General features: G+C 40.7%; 2 protein-coding genes across 3 annotated transcripts in view; one reads left to right on the forward strand and one right to left on the reverse strand.

The window, feature by feature from the left end:
* AP3B1 (adaptor related protein complex 3 subunit beta 1) overlaps nt 1–15,714 on the forward strand; it is a 580,418-nt gene that overhangs the window by 177,439 nt on the left and 387,265 nt on the right. The window lies entirely within an intron of this gene.
* The window catches only part of SCAMP1 (secretory carrier membrane protein 1), a 72,049-nt gene that overhangs the window by 5,197 nt on the left and 51,138 nt on the right, over nt 1–15,714 (reverse strand). For both annotated transcript variants that reach the window (XM_042848653.2, XM_005308344.5), the window contains 2 exons: nt 9,953–10,054; nt 518–635 (listed from right to left, as the gene is read on the reverse strand). In XM_042848653.2, the coding sequence (XP_042704587.2) occupies nt 518–635; nt 9,953–10,054 (220 nt within the window). The remainder of the gene's footprint in view (nt 1–517; nt 636–9,952; nt 10,055–15,714) is intronic.

Here is a 15,714-nt window from a genome sequence, read left to right on the forward strand (position 1 = left end):
TGCGGAGCACCAGCAGCTCCTACTGACTTCCAAAGGGAGATGGCTCCAAGAACAGATGAAAATTACTCAACACCTCTGAAAATCAGGCCACTTATTTAATAGCCTGATTAGTCCCCCATGTTGCAAAAATTACAACCAGAGTACCTGGCACCTCAGTGCAGTGTGTCCTGTCCTTCCACTGGGGCAGGTTTTGTCACATTCTCTCTCTCTCCCCAACACTTACTGTCTTTACTATCCCCACACTCAAATCCTCCACTGACAATTTCAGTTTGCACAGACTAAATAGTATCATTGTTTTACACAACAGTGTCTTCTGTCTCTGTGGAAACACAAGCAAAAAGGTATTACAGAAATGCAGTCAGTACAGGTAAAGCAAAGCAGGAAGAGGACCTATAGGAATATCAATTAACCCTATCAATTGTGAAGATGCAGGAGAGGACTTCCCTAAAGCAGAAAATTAGATCAGGGGACAGTGGAGTAAGTGGTAGTCTGAAATAGTAGAAACAAAGCAACTTACCTTTTTAAACATAACTAGTGAGATGACAGCAGATGCTGTGAAAAGTGCTGTTATGATTATCATCATAATGCCAACAGGAATACTCTCGTTAAGCCCTGTCAGAGATGAAATCCATCCACTAAAGAAAAAAATGACAAACTTTATTACAGTGGTGCACTACATATTTCCTTTTAATGAAACCTTTGTAACCTTCTGGTTCTGTTCTGACTTGACAAAAGTAATGAAAATTATAAAATGTAAACAGTCAGTTTTATAAAGTACTTTTAGAAGTTCAGTTCCTAAATTATGTAGTCTTAAAGTTAGGGCACATCTACACTACAAACTTTTACCAATGTAAGTTACGTCTGCATAAAGCTGCCACAGTTAGTATATTGCTTGTGTGCATGCATACTTGGCTCCTTTGGCTCCTTGCATCAGCACTGCGCACACTCACCAGGAGTGCTTGTGTCGATACGCAGTGTGGAGCAGCACGGGTAGGTATCCCAGTGTGCAACTCACCACTGTCCAGCACAATGTCTTTTGGGAAGTTTTGGCAATGCATGGGGAGGACAGAAGAGAGTCATGCAGGACTGAATGGGACTGTGGGATCAAGTTCCCATCATGCAGCTTTCTCCACCCCATAATACCATTTCTATCACATAATTTTCATGCCTACTTTGAAAATCCCACAAACCCACGTGGAACTTGTCACTGTCTACCACCACCTACAATAGCATGGAGCCTGCATAGCTCTACACTACTGGCACGAGCACTACAAACTACAGGATGCACGATCCTCTGGTATTTACAGAGCCGCAAGAGGAGCTGTGGGGAACATGACTATTTTCTGGAAGACAGACTGCTGTGGGACATAGAGCAAACCAATTCAATATTGTTAGTGGCATGCACAGAACAGATACAAACGGTGGAGCGCCACTTCTGGGCCTGAGAAATGGGCACTCACTGGCAACACTGTAAAAAAACTTGCAGGTTTCCTGGTTAAGAAAATATATACACCTTTACCCCAATATAACGCTGTCCTCGGGAGCCAAAAAATCTTACTGTGTTATATCGAACTTGCTTTGATCCACCAGAGTGCGCAGCCCCGCTCCCCCCCGGAGCACTGCTTTACCGCTTTATATTCGAATTCGTGTTATATCGGGTCGCGTTATATCACGGTAAAGGTGTATATGAGATGACCAAATCCATTCTGTCAGAGACACGCTGCTAAAAGAACCTCAATGGCAAACAAAAAAGTAACATACTATGTATACAAGTTGTTATAAATGCTTACACTTCCAAAGGGGGAAAAAACCCAGCCTCAAATATACGAACAGCAGGAAATGGATTAATCTCACATGAACACTGGCAAACAGAGAAGAATTAACCATTGTCACACAAACATCCTTGAGTAGCGCTGATCTGCTAGAAAAACATATGCATTTGAGAGTGTCTGGACATATGTGTATGTAGGTATGTGTCTTTGCTCTGTCTTTTTTGCAGTACTGAGTTTGGCATTATTGTCTCTTAACTGGTTTTCACAAAGTTAATTTTGATCTATATTAAAAGTGGTGCAGGTACTGACACTATTTTTTGGAAACTTCAGCAAACTATCTTCAATCTTAATTTCAGCATTTCCTAACTCTGAAGTGGTCGACTTTGAAACGTTAACATTCTTTCAGAGTAGTTTTTAAATTGATACAATGTATATTTACAGTGCCCAGCATGTTTTGGGTGATGTATACAGTCAACAATTTTTTTTTTTTTTTTTTTTTTACAAAAATGAAAATTTCCCACAATAGAGCATGCCAGCTAAATATAGTACCACCCAAACTTTATTTCCCCTTCTCTAACTATTCTATATTTACAGGAATGTCACTCTTGGAAAATAAGTGGCTTAGGAATCTCTCATAATAACAATGATTAAACACTGCAACACTGTACAAAAGTAGACCAACGTCCAGAACACAGAAAGGTGAAAGTGGAGGGTTAAATTAAGTGGGGAGGGGTGGAGAAGGGAGGGAAAGGTAAGGGGTATAAAATACATCCACAGAAAAAGATAAGGAAAAAACTACATCAACCAACAGAACCTCAAGAATGTTTCCTCAAAACAAACAAAACTCTCAAGCGATATCTTAAAAGAAAACAAACCTCAGATTCTGTAGCACAAAGAGTGAATAAGGATTTCTCCCTATAATCTAAATTTAAGCAAACAGTGTTTTGTCTGCCTTGAGATTTGCACCAGAAACTGCTTTGCTTGAATAAGTAGGAGCAGTGATGTGAACTAACTGAAGATCTGCCAGATCATAGCTATAAGAAATGCAATCAGATAGCCATTTAAATATGGCCCTTTTCATAAATGCAGTGTCAAAAGAATTGAACATTTGTACTTGGTTTACAATTAAATAACCGATTTAATGCCCTTTTAATGTAGAGTTTGTGGAGATATGCAGGAATAGGAAAAATATTAATATGACAGTAAATGCAATTAGGTCAAAATGTTTTAGCATCTGTGCAAAGGAATCAATGCTAATTCCAGAAAACCACCTAACCCTTGTAAAAACTTGTCTAAAGGTGAATCAATTACCAGAACCTTAAGCTCAGAAACAACAAAACCTACACACATTGCAAATGAAGCTTACAGGTGGCTCAAAAGGAGCTTTTATTGGCTTTGTCAGAACCACATAACTATCCCATGGCAGAGGGTGAATTTTTAACTAGAGGTCTCAAAAGTATCATGGCTCCCCATGAACATGACAACAGGTGGCTGCAGAGGTCCCTGGTCTACATTCAGCTAGCTCATTGTGAATTAAAACACATGATAAACATAAATGGACTTGATCTTTGATCCTGATTCAAAAGGTAGAAGGACAGTCAAGTAGTTTAAGGGAGGCATTTAAAGGATCCATGTAGACCTGATTGCACCAAATCACAAATAGACATGGGAATTCTCCAAAAAGGGACATCTTTATGGAGTTTAATGTACCCATCCTACACACACCCACATTATACATCATTGCAAGCTTTTTTTATGTACATTTAGATGAGGTATGATGGGGAGCTGCCAAGTGGTGCCGTAAGCCAGCAGACAAGATGAAACAACGGTACTAAAAAGAGTGTCATTTTTTGCACAGTTCCAGAAACACAACATGATAATGACTAGTTTTTACTGTTAATTTCAACACCTTAATGTGGCATTTATTGATCAAAGCTACCAAATGACAATGTATTTTTATTGGTTTTACATGGGCAATTATTTTTTCTATAAATGATTAAGCTGTTTAGCATGTGACAAAAATCAACATTTTGCAATACGCTAACATGAAATATTTTCACATCGCATATATAATTGTCAAAGTGTTAATTTTCTATACTTTCAATTGAAATTTGCTGAGCAGATCAATCACATCTCACACTGAAGGTTGTGCAGCAGTAGATTGAGTGCCCATAGTTTGTAATGCATCATGAGTAGATATAAATTCATGTGAATCCCTAGCCTAATGCTTCTCCATTTGTAAGCTTTGAACATACAATGCACAGTCTCATATGCCTAGTAGAATGTTTTAATTTGTAATTCTCTATCCATACACTACCCTTTGAAATACTCTAGAAACTAGCTTTTTAATTCAGCGAGACTTATGCATAGGCAGGTATTAACATTAGAGATGACAACATATTATGAACATTACTCCTGGGGGAATTCTGCACCAAAAAACAAAAACAAAAATTCTGCACACAATATTTTAAAATTCTGCAAATTTTGTCAAAACAACACTACATAATCACGGCAGTTTCAATTATTTTGGTAATTTATATCAAATTACCTGTCAGCAAGTATGTCTGTAACAATACAGACTCGCAAAAATTCCCCCAGGAGCAGAGAGTTAAAGAAAACCCTCTTCCTGATTCTCTGCCGCCTCACTCCCCCAGAGCCCAACCGGGAGGGTGGGGACACAGACACCAGCTCCCCTCCCTCCCAGAATCCAGCCATGCCCCCCCAGCCCAACCCCCCTCCCTCTCTCCCAGAACCCAGCCACAGGCCCCACCCAGCCCAGCCCCCTCCCTTTCTTCCAGAACCCAGCTGTGCCCCCCCCTGCTCCGACATCCTCCCCTCCCTCCCAAAAAAAAATGTAGATGATGAACTGGTTCCTGTACTCCTCAAGGGCCCAATGGCACCTGAGTTTCTACAAGTCCTTATTTGTGCTTGTACCAATAGGGGTTGCTACTCAATCAACTCTGGTTTTAGTCAGAACAATCTTCCCTGCACAGAACTGCATATATACCAAGGCAATGAACAGTGTGGTAACCCACACACTCTCAGAGATCATAATAACAAACAAGACGATGATGATGACTAGAAACATCACCAGCCCTATTACATTTCAATAATTCCTGTACAAGTTTATAATTAGATTTTGTTTTACCCTTTAGATTGTTGTTGTGAAGTCCAATTTCAGGTCTTGAAATAATACATAAAGTCACTAAACCAACAAATGAATGCAAATATTTCAAAGTGATCATTTGAACATGTTGATGGTGCCATTGCTAATCCCTGTTTCTATGGTAACAGCACCACTTGACAGCTCCACATCATACCTCATTTTAAAGTAAACAAAAAAAGCTTTCAAATTATGTGTGCTCTTAGAGAGGGTTCATTAGGTCTACTAAATTGATCATGTCTGCCACTCGCCTAAAATCGTTTCCACTTTTCCATATGTACTTTGGATACTTTTGGGGATCCTACTAATTGGAGCTTGCCTCTGGATTACCTCCAGACTAGCAAAGCTCAATGGTTCTGTTACACTGATGTAAAGTGATGGTTCTTGTGATGTTTGCCTCCACTGGGGATATCAGGGTCCACTGAAGTTGATTTACATGAAGACTTGCCATGGCTATTATGAATACAGCCGAAGCCCTGCCTGCCAGCATTTGTAGCCTGGTCCAGGTTGACACATACTAGTTCCAACATTTGCGGTGTCAGACTTTAATGTCCTCAATCCTGCCGAGGCAGGAAGATCTCAAGTTGAGCTCTGTCTAGCAAAGTTCCTATGTATTCCAACTGTTTATGGGAGACAAGCAAGGGGTTGCTTTGTGTAGTTTATCATGACTTCTAATCACTCCAGTGCTTTGGTGGGGACATGTAGTGATTGTTAGCCAACTTCTTCAGTGGTGTCCTTGGTCAGGCAAACATTCCAACAGGAGAAAATATGTAATCCCATTCTTGTACATATAGTCCTTACTATAGTCAAACATTTCATGAAAACATGTGGTGCTGAAGCCAGCTCATAAATCAATACACAAAAATAATCCTATTCCTCTATGAAGATGACCTCAGTCAAATTTCTGGGAGTCTCAGGATGCTTCTGTGGGAGCAGAGATTTCAGGTAATTCCCACTAAACCTGATGGTTATCTGGGTGATCCTCTCCAAACAAGCCTTGTAAATCATGCTTGTCATATTTGACTCCAAGATTTAAAATCCATCTACCTTGATCTTCTATGAGAGAAACCTTCCTGGTACAGTCACATTTCTTGAAGCCACTGAGCTACCTGCCTTCCTCCTTTGCAGGTGAGGAGGACATCATACCAAAATAGATAAAACTAAAACCTGTGCTGAGTGCTCAAAATATGCTGATGCACTCTTAAAAGTGCTGATGGCTCACAAGCCGAGTACTGATTAACCAAAACTCTAAAAAGAATTCATCCAAAAGCTGCTCAATGTAAAACTTTGATTTGGGCCTCAAAGTATCAAGTACTAACAGATGATTCAATGAGCACTTTGGTTCTATGGGCAAAGCCTCGACATATCAGAGCCTCAACACAAATGCGCCAAGACAATGATTCTGCATAAATCAAAAACTTTCCAAAGAAAACAAAACCAGTGAGAAAGGGGGTACTGACCCTAAGAGACCAGCAGATTAGACAGTATGATTCAAAGGCTTGACAGCATTCAGTGCTCTGGGGCCATGCAGCCTGAAGCATCAACAAACTGGTAGGAAGTCACATATCAGAAAAGGATACTATCTTGATAAAAGACAGAATATACAATTCCCTTGTCTGCCGGCTTTCCAAAAGGAACCTACTGGAAGTTTTAAACAATGGCAACTGATGGTGCACCACAGACCAATAAAAGGGAAGAATCTCGCATGCTATCATCCAGTACTGCAGATAGCCAAAATGTTTACAATTGGTGAGGTCAACCCTGTCTTGTGTTGCAAACACAAGACGCAAAAGCAAGACCTCACCAGTCTTGTCTGAAAATGGATACTGACCGTCAAAAGGTAAGTCCTCAATAGACTGCTGAATGTCCAGAGCTATCCCAAAATCACATAACCAGTATGCCCTTCTCATAATAACTGTGTAGGCCAGGGGTTGGCAACCTTTCAGAAGTGGTGTGCCAAGTCTTCATTTATTCACTCTAATTTAAGGTTTCACTTGCCAGTCATACATTTTAACCTTTTCAGAAGGTCTCTTTCTATAAGTGTATAATATATAAATTAAACTATTGTTATATGTAAGGTTTTTAAAATGTTTAAGAAGCTTCATTTAAAATTAAATTAAAATGCAGAGCCCCCCAGACTGGTGGCCTGGCCCAGGCAGTGTGAGTGCCACTGAAAATCAGCTCGCCTTCGGCACGTGTGCCATAGGTTGCCTACCCCTGGTGTAGGCCATAATCCTCGAGAAAGCATATGCAGCTTCTAGAGCAGACGAATTAAGTCTGTGCCACCACCTGTTTCTCAGTTAATAAGGCCCCGAATGACTCTTTTGTATCATCCAGCAATTTGTCTGACAATTTTGACATCACCGCCCCATTAAGAAAATCATATTTTCCAAGAAGGGCTTGCTGTCCTCATCTGGAGCAAAGTAGTAGAATAAATCTTTCTCCTTAATGCATTCAGTCTCCTCACCATTTTTTCTTTTGGGGTAGACTTGAATTTCCCCTGCCACAATCTCTCATTAGCGGCTGTGACAATTAGGGAGTTTGGTGCTTGGTGGAAGTAAAAATAACCACAAACTCCTGAGATGGGACATGGTACTGTTTATCAGTATGTTTGGCTACTGGAGTAGTGTGAGCCAGGTTTTCACCAGTTGCAGAAAGGCATCATTAATCAGGAGGGCTACACCCTTCCTGGCATAGATTCTTGGAAGGTATTCAGTAACTTGTGGGTATTTTCCTATACCAGTTCAGGTTCAATACCTAACTTAGGTAGCCATTTTCCTAAGTCTTGGTAGGATTTAAAATCCTCCAGGACTGGAGAAGACAAAGTCAGCAGTGTTGAATTGTCTGGAGAGGACGAAGACAGGGCCAATGGTTCTTCGAGGCAAAAGTTGATTGTCTGGCAAGGGCTCCCCCTCAAGAAGGGGGACAGATATTGTGCCTTTTCTTAATGTGCTCCTCACCAAGACCCAATAAGCCGCATGTATGCAGTTCACTATTAGGAATGGAGACCTCACACCACAGGCAGCGCTTAAAACCCAGAAAACATTACATAACTCACTAAAACTAACACTACACTATTACAAGTACTAACTATTTACATTACAAGGATTCAGCAAGTAGATATGATGCAGAAAATAAACCGTGAGGAGAGAACTGCACAGGGAGCTCTAACATAGGCCAGTGACAATAAGAAGGAACGGGGAGGTGGAGGGGGGGTCAGGGCAACGCCTTTATATAGCCTTGTGAGGGACCACGAGGCGGCGCAGGGCACATGTGCTTCCCCAACAGGTACTGCTGCAGGGGAAAAGGTTTTGGGCTCTGAGCATCCTCCAGATCATCTGCAAAACTACAGTAACTACTCACTTAAAATTGTCCCAGTTAACGCTGTTTCATTGCTGATCAATTAGAGAACTTAAAGTTGCACAATGCTCCCTTATAACATTGTTTGGGAGCCGCCTGCTTTGTCCACTGCTCGCAGAAAGAGCAGCCCATTGGAGCTAACTGGTGGGGGCTTGGAACCAGAGTGGACTGGCAGCCCCCCAATCCCCTAAGATCCCTGTGCAGCAGCCACCCAGCAGGCTATCAATTGCCGGGCAGTTCAGCTGTTCCTCCACCCAACGCCCTGTGCTGCTCCTGCCCTCTACCTTGGAGCTGCTCCTGGGAGCCTTCTGCTTGTTGTGTGGTGGGAGGGGAAATGGGGTGCTAATGTCAGGGTGTCCCCCTCCCCACACTCCTTTACCCCAGCTTCACAGAAGAAGGGTGGGGATGGGACACTACAGGGCTCAGGATGGAGGAGCTTGCTGGCAGCAGCTGCTGCCTCAACTTGCTGATCTACTTAAAAAGGCAGTGTACTTAAGAGTGGGATCAGCGTACTTAAAGGGGCAATGCGCGTCTCTCTCTCTCTCTCTCACATGGTGTGTGTCTCTGTCTCTGTCTGCCATGCTGTCTCCCCTCCCTCCATTCCTGCTGCCTTGTAGAGTGTGAAGCTACATTAACGTGTTAACCCTTGAGGGCTCAGCTGAGTGCTAGTTCATCATTTAGCAATAAGGCATTCCCTGGGAAATATCCCACCCCTGTCCACCCTCTGACTTCACCACCTCAATCAAGCTTCACAATCATCATTGCTGTCTACAGTATTAAACTGTTTGTTTAAAACTTATACTGTGTCTTTTATAGTCTTTTGTCTGGCGAAAAAAAGTTTCCCTGGAACCTAACCCTCCTCCCCCTTTACATTAATTCTTATGGGGAAACTGGATTTGCTTAACAACATTTTGCTTAAAGTAGCATATTTCAGGAACATAACTACAGCGTTAAGCGAGGAGTTACTGTACTTCAATTTACCGTCAAATGTGAATCAAGGCTGGAATAAGCACACATACTCTCACCAATTCAGAACACTTAACTTCCTTGTATCATGCCCATTTGCTTCTAAATCCTTTAAAAATAAGCAGCCAGGATGCATGCCATTGGTTAGCAAGGTATCCCCAACGTAATATTTTTGTTTTCACATTCCAATATGTTAATATAAACTGAAGTTGTTACAGAAGTCTGCTTGATTGAAATGTTAGTTATTGCAAGTGAAGCATAACTGAAAATTACATTAGTGAACACATTACATCTCGTTCTGTATGTTATTACCACCCAAGTTATTTTTAAGATTTCTTAGTTTTATTCTAAATATAGGGCAAATCACATACATAAACACAGTCAATGTGATGTCTGAGCAGAGTTGATATGAAACTGGGACAGTTAGGGGCTTAGGGTGAAAGATAACATTCTAGTCACCCTAATATCTGGAATACCTGTCTCTCCAGATATCTTTGGGATAGATTTTTCCTACAATAAGAAGCACTCTACAATGATATCTTGCCCCCTCATCACCAAAACGCCAAATGAAAAATATTACCTACTAAATTATTTCTCTGCATACACCTATTGTCTTTCACACTGAGATTTTTAAAACACCAGTTTTATTGTTGGATATGTAACTCAGAATTGAATAAAGCTAATCACTCACCAGTTACCCCATCCTTGAAATCCCGCAGCCTGGAGTACATGTACAGCAAATTGACAGATATATACAAAGAAGAACACAAAGAATCTGAAAGAACTGTCACTCCTGAAAGAGAAAACAAAGAAACTGGTCAGGAAGTTAAAATCATATTCAAATACACAACTACATTACCCAAGTAACTTTTTCCAACCATACAAATTACTGGAGAACAGATTTTATAGACTGATTTAGACTATATTTAAATACCAAATGGTAGCTCTTTGTATCTACATGAGCTTCTACTCTGAAAAGTGATGACATTTTTACATAATCTTCTTAATTCTGCTTCTCTGTATTTAGAATCATAGAAGTGGTAGGACTGGAAGGGACTTCAAGTCATCAAGTCCAGCCCCCTGCAGTGAGGCAGGACCAAGCAATTCTAGACCATCCCTGACAGGTGTTTGTCTAATCTGTTCTTAAAAACTTCCAATGATGGTGATTCCACAATCTCCCTTGGAAGCCTATTCCAGTGCTTAACTATCCTTATAGCTAGTTTTCCCTAATATCTATCCTAAATCTCCCTTGCTACAGTTTAAGCTGATTACTTCTAGTCCTATCTTCAGAGGACAAGGAGAACAACTGATCACCATCCTTTTATAACAGTCGTTAACATATTTGAAGATTATCAGTTTATCAGATTACCACCTCAGTTTTTTTTTCTATAACCAAACATGGCCAGGTTTTTTTAAACCTTTTCTCATAGTTCAGGTTTTCTAAGCCTTTTATCATTTTTGTTGCTCTCCTCCTGATCCTCTCCAGCTTGTCCACATCTTTCCTAAAGTGTGGAGTCCAGAACTGGACACAGTACTCCAGCTAAGACCTCGCCAATGCTAAGTAAAGCGGGACAATTACTGCCTGTGTCTTACATACAACACTCCCGTTAATACATATCAGATAAGAGTATTTTCGTAATTGCATCACATTCTTGACTCTCATTCAATATGTGATCCTCTATAACCCCCAGATCCTTTTTAGCAGTATTAACGCCTAGCCAATTATTCTCCATTTGGTAGTTGTGCATTTGATTTTTCCTTCCTAGAAGTAGTACTTTTTGCACTTGTCTTTACTGAATTTCATCTTGTTGATTTCAGACCAATTCTCCAAATAACAAGGTTGTTTTTTATTCTAATCTTATCCTCCAAAGTGCTAGCAACCTCTCCCAGAGTGGCGTCATCAGCAAATTTTACAAGCATACTGTCCACTCCATTATCCAAGTCACTAATGAAAATATTGAATAGTACCAGACCCAGGTCAGAGACTGCTCTGGGACCCCACTAAATACATCCCCCCAGTTTGATAGAGAACCACTGATAACTACTCTTTGTGTAAAGTCTTTCAACGAGTTGTGCACCCAACTTATAGTAATTTCATCTAGCTAGACCACATTTCCATAGTTTGCTTAGGAGAATGTCATATTGGGCTGTGTCAAAGACCTTATTAAAATCAAGACATATCACACCTACAGAGTTTCCCCCCAATCCACTAGGTCAGTATCCCTCTCAAAGAAGAAAATCAGGTTAATTTGGCATGATTTGTTCTTGACAAATCCATGTTGGCTGTTCCTTATAACTCTATCACTCTCTGGGTGCTTTCAAATTGATTGTTTAATACTTTGCTCCAGTATCTTTCCAGGTATCAAAGTCAGGCTGACTAGTCTACAGTTCTTCTTTGCTCCCCCTTCTAAAGACTAGTATTATGTTTGCCCCCCTCCAGTCCTCTGGGACCTCATGCATCCTCCATGAATGCTCAAAGATAATAGTTAATGGTCCTGGGATTGCTTCAGCTAGTTCCAAAAGTACCCTAGGATGAATTTCATCAGGCCCTGCCAACTTGAATATATCAAATTTAAATGTTCATTAACTGTTCTTTCCCTATTTTGGATTGCATTTCTTCCCCCTTGTTGGTAATACTGTGTTGAGTATCAGGTCACCTAAAGTATTTATAGAACCTTTTTTATTACCTTTTATGTCTCTTTCTAGGTATAAGTCATTTTGTGCCTATATGCTTGTGCTACGCTTTTGTACTCATTCCTGGTAACTTGTTAATGTTGCCGCTTTTTGTAGGATCCCTTTTTGATTTTTAGGTCATTGAAAAGCTCCTGATGGAGTTATAGTGGCCTCTTACTATATTCTTCCTGTCTTTCCTTTGTACTGGGATAATTTGTCATTATGCCTTTAATATTGTCTACTTTAGAAACTGCCAGCTCTCCTAAATTCCTGTATCCCTTAGATCTTCTTCTCATAGGACCATACCTACCAGTTCTCTGCATTCGTTAAAGTGTTTTTTTTTAAATCCATTGTCCTTGTTCTGCTGCTCTCGCTCTTTCCTTTCATGATCATTTTCACCCAAAATTGCCTTCAACCTTCAGATTGCCTTCAATCTTTAGGGCTTGTATACACTTCTGGAAGCGTGTAGGGTACATGTAACTACATGCCACAGTAAAAAGCAGGCTGCGTCCAGACTGTGTTGTTTGTTTATCTACACATGGCAGTGAAAGGCTCTGGCAGGTTGGAGACAGAGGAGAAAGGTTCCAGCAACAGGGAGGCAGCAGGACACGACACTACTAAAAATAGCAGTGTAGACATAGGAAACTCTGCTTGGCATCTAGTGAGCCATGAATGGTATATACCCTAGGCTTCTGGTATGTCTGTATTCTACTTGCCTAAACCATGCCTCATCGTCTACACTGCTATATACACACCCATTCTAGCTGGGTGTGCAGTGTCTGTACTCTACACACTGCCATAAGTATAAACCTACCCTTAGATTAATTTTGTATCTGCTTACAGTGACAAAGACAAGCCTTTGCTGGTTTTGCCTCCATAGTTATTGAACAGCCAACAAAGCTCAGAGAGGGAACTAGAGTCTATTCCTTCTTGTGCATCTTCAACAGAATTGTATACCAAATTCCTTTTAATTACACCTGTACAAACTCACAGAATGTAGTGGGGCTGCACAGGTGTCTCTGAGGGAATAATTTTGGCGATAACGCATAAGAAAGAGAACTCTGGTTAACGCTCAGATTGGAGTTTGCAGGCCTGGTAGGGGAAAAAATCCACACCTTTTATTTGCAAGCTGAGAACATCTGATACAGAATATACACAGACATAATATACACAGAACCACAATGTGTCATTTCTAGTGTTACATTTTCAACTACACTACTGGAACCATTTAGCAACAAAAAAATTCTCATACACCTCATACTACCAGTTTATATACTCACTAACTAGAAAGGAGGACTAAAAACAGGACCAAAAGAAGCAGATTTGGTTCTGAAAAACTGCATAAGTGATGTTCTTCTGACAGAACTATCAAAAGGCTGTGGAAGTTGGAAGAATTTATATTGCCACACAAGACAGAGATGGGGAAAAACAAAAACAAAAAATTCCCTCTCCGTACCAAAAAAATAATTGCTAACCACTATACATTTTCTCCAGTCTAGTTTTAAAAGGTGCAAGCAATGAGTTTTCCACTGCCTCCCTGCAAAAACTATTCCACAGCCAAGTATGTGTGTCTGGGAGTGTTTTCCCTTGTGAAACTTCCTTCCCACTTCTTAGTTATGCCCTTATGTACCATAATAAATAATTCTCCATCCTTGGTGTGTTTACGCCCTTCATTAGGCAAACAATATACATGTTTAGCTCTTTTAATCTTTCCTCATAAGTCAATTTCTTCAGCCTCCTGATCATTTCTATTGCTTCCTTATGAATTCCTTTCGAGTTCTTTTGTGCTCTATATGTCAACACCACTCCAATTAATCTTATTTACCTCTTCTTTTCCTACTTCTTTCCTTGTATGTTAAAGAGGAAAAGATGCCCACCCTGGCAACCTCTTCTAACTTCTTCACACTGCATAACACAAAACATTCACTGGCATAGAGTACAAGGCAGAGAAGGAAGGAGACTGAATGCAGAAGAATCAGCAGGGGATGCTCAGCAGCAGAAGGGTAACTTCCTTTCCTCAAAACAGCAGAGGTGAGGCAAACACCAGTGTCTATTCTTGGTCTGCATGCAGCCCTCCTACTTAAGCAGGAAAAAGACAGGCACTAATATCTATACTAGAAACTCTACAATGGCATAGCTGCAGATGAGTTTCTGTAGTGTAGACTCTACAGTGGCGGAAGAGGTTCTTCCATCGCTGCACTAGGCTTAACTACATCGCACAGGCATGACATTTTTCACAGCCCTGAATAATGTAGTTAAGCCGACCTAACTCTTTAACATAGATTAGCCCTAAGTAATAAAAGGTGCCTAGATACAATCTGCCAAAAAAAAAAAAAAAAAAGAGGGGGGGGGGGGAGAGAACCGTTTAAAAACAAACAAACAAACATTTCAACTTTTTTTGTGCTGAGGTAGGGGAAAAAGTGGAGAGGAATGTGAAACATATCACTGGGTGCTCACAGTGAGATCTCCTGTCTAGAGCCAAGAATTTTAAAACCTGAAAGAAAGAAGTTTGTTCTTGGCTCTGCTGGGTGGGAAGCAGGGCTGTAGCTATGAAGCCCGGAGTAGAGTACACATTTGGGAGGAAGGTGGGAAGCCTGATACCATCCACCATTCTCTACATATCCGCCTCCTGTATAGCCCAGATTAACCTCCATAAGCCTTATCCTGGACAGCGTGGGCAGGCCGGCTCAGAAGCAGGAATTTCCAGCCCCAGCGCCAAATCATACTGATTTTCCAATCACCGGGTGGTCTCAAGCCGTTGGGAACTTTGACCCTATGTATGTAGGCTTCCCAGCACTCTCTATCCTCTACAGCCGACTATATACATATAATGGGTTCACTGTTAATCAATCTAAGTTTCCAGCTAAATTTGCTTTTTAGTTAACCACATCATCCCCTGAACATTATCTATGGAAAGCTATGCTGTTGGTTAAAAGGAAAATATACAGAACACAGCAGCTGCCTAAGTTATTGAAATATAGGACTGAAAGAAAAGAATTTTAAAGTTTAAGTCAGTAAAAATATAATGCTTCATTATGATATGAATAGGGTAAGCACTAAAGAATTTCAGAATAAGTGCCCACTCACATACTCGTACAAAACAAACTGTGAATTAAAACCAGTTTAGTTATTTCAATGTAAGTTTGTGTGCATACCAGGCCTTAAATCAAGGTGTATTTGCTGAGAACAAGGCTTAAGTTGGTGCTTGTTGGAAAGGGACCACTGAAAAAAATTTAATCGTGAACATTCAGAGTTAGAATGCAACTGTGATAGTAACTGCTCCTTAATTCATGTACGTGGCGGAGGAGGGGGGAACGATGTATGAGCGCTATGAAGGATATTTAAAACTTTATATTTTTCCTTTGGCCACTTCACTGTTTTGTAGAAAAATAAAAATAAAATCCCACAGACCATTTAAGCCTCCAAGATATCAAAACCTTTACCCAATTCACAATTATTTGCTATAGCATTTCTTTTTTGTATTAGGATTTAACACACTATTGATCAAAGTTCAAATTAAATCCATTGATAAGCTCTAAGAGTAATCAAAACTCAAAAAAAGTTTATTTCACACACAAACACACAGTTTAGATGTATATAGACAGGGGCGGCTCTATGTTTTTTGCCGCCCCAAGCACAGCAGTCAGGCGGCCTTCGGCAGCACACCTGTGGGCGATCCGCTGGTCATGCGGATTCGGCGGCATGTCTGCGGGTGATCTGCTGGTCCCACGTCTTCGGCGTGCCCGCCACCGAATTACCGCTGAAGTCGCGGGACTGGCG

The sequence above is a fragment of the Chrysemys picta genome, chromosome 6, assembly GCF_011386835.1.
Source record: "Chrysemys picta bellii isolate R12L10 chromosome 6, ASM1138683v2, whole genome shotgun sequence".
NCBI lineage: Eukaryota > Metazoa > Chordata > Testudines > Emydidae > Chrysemys > Chrysemys picta.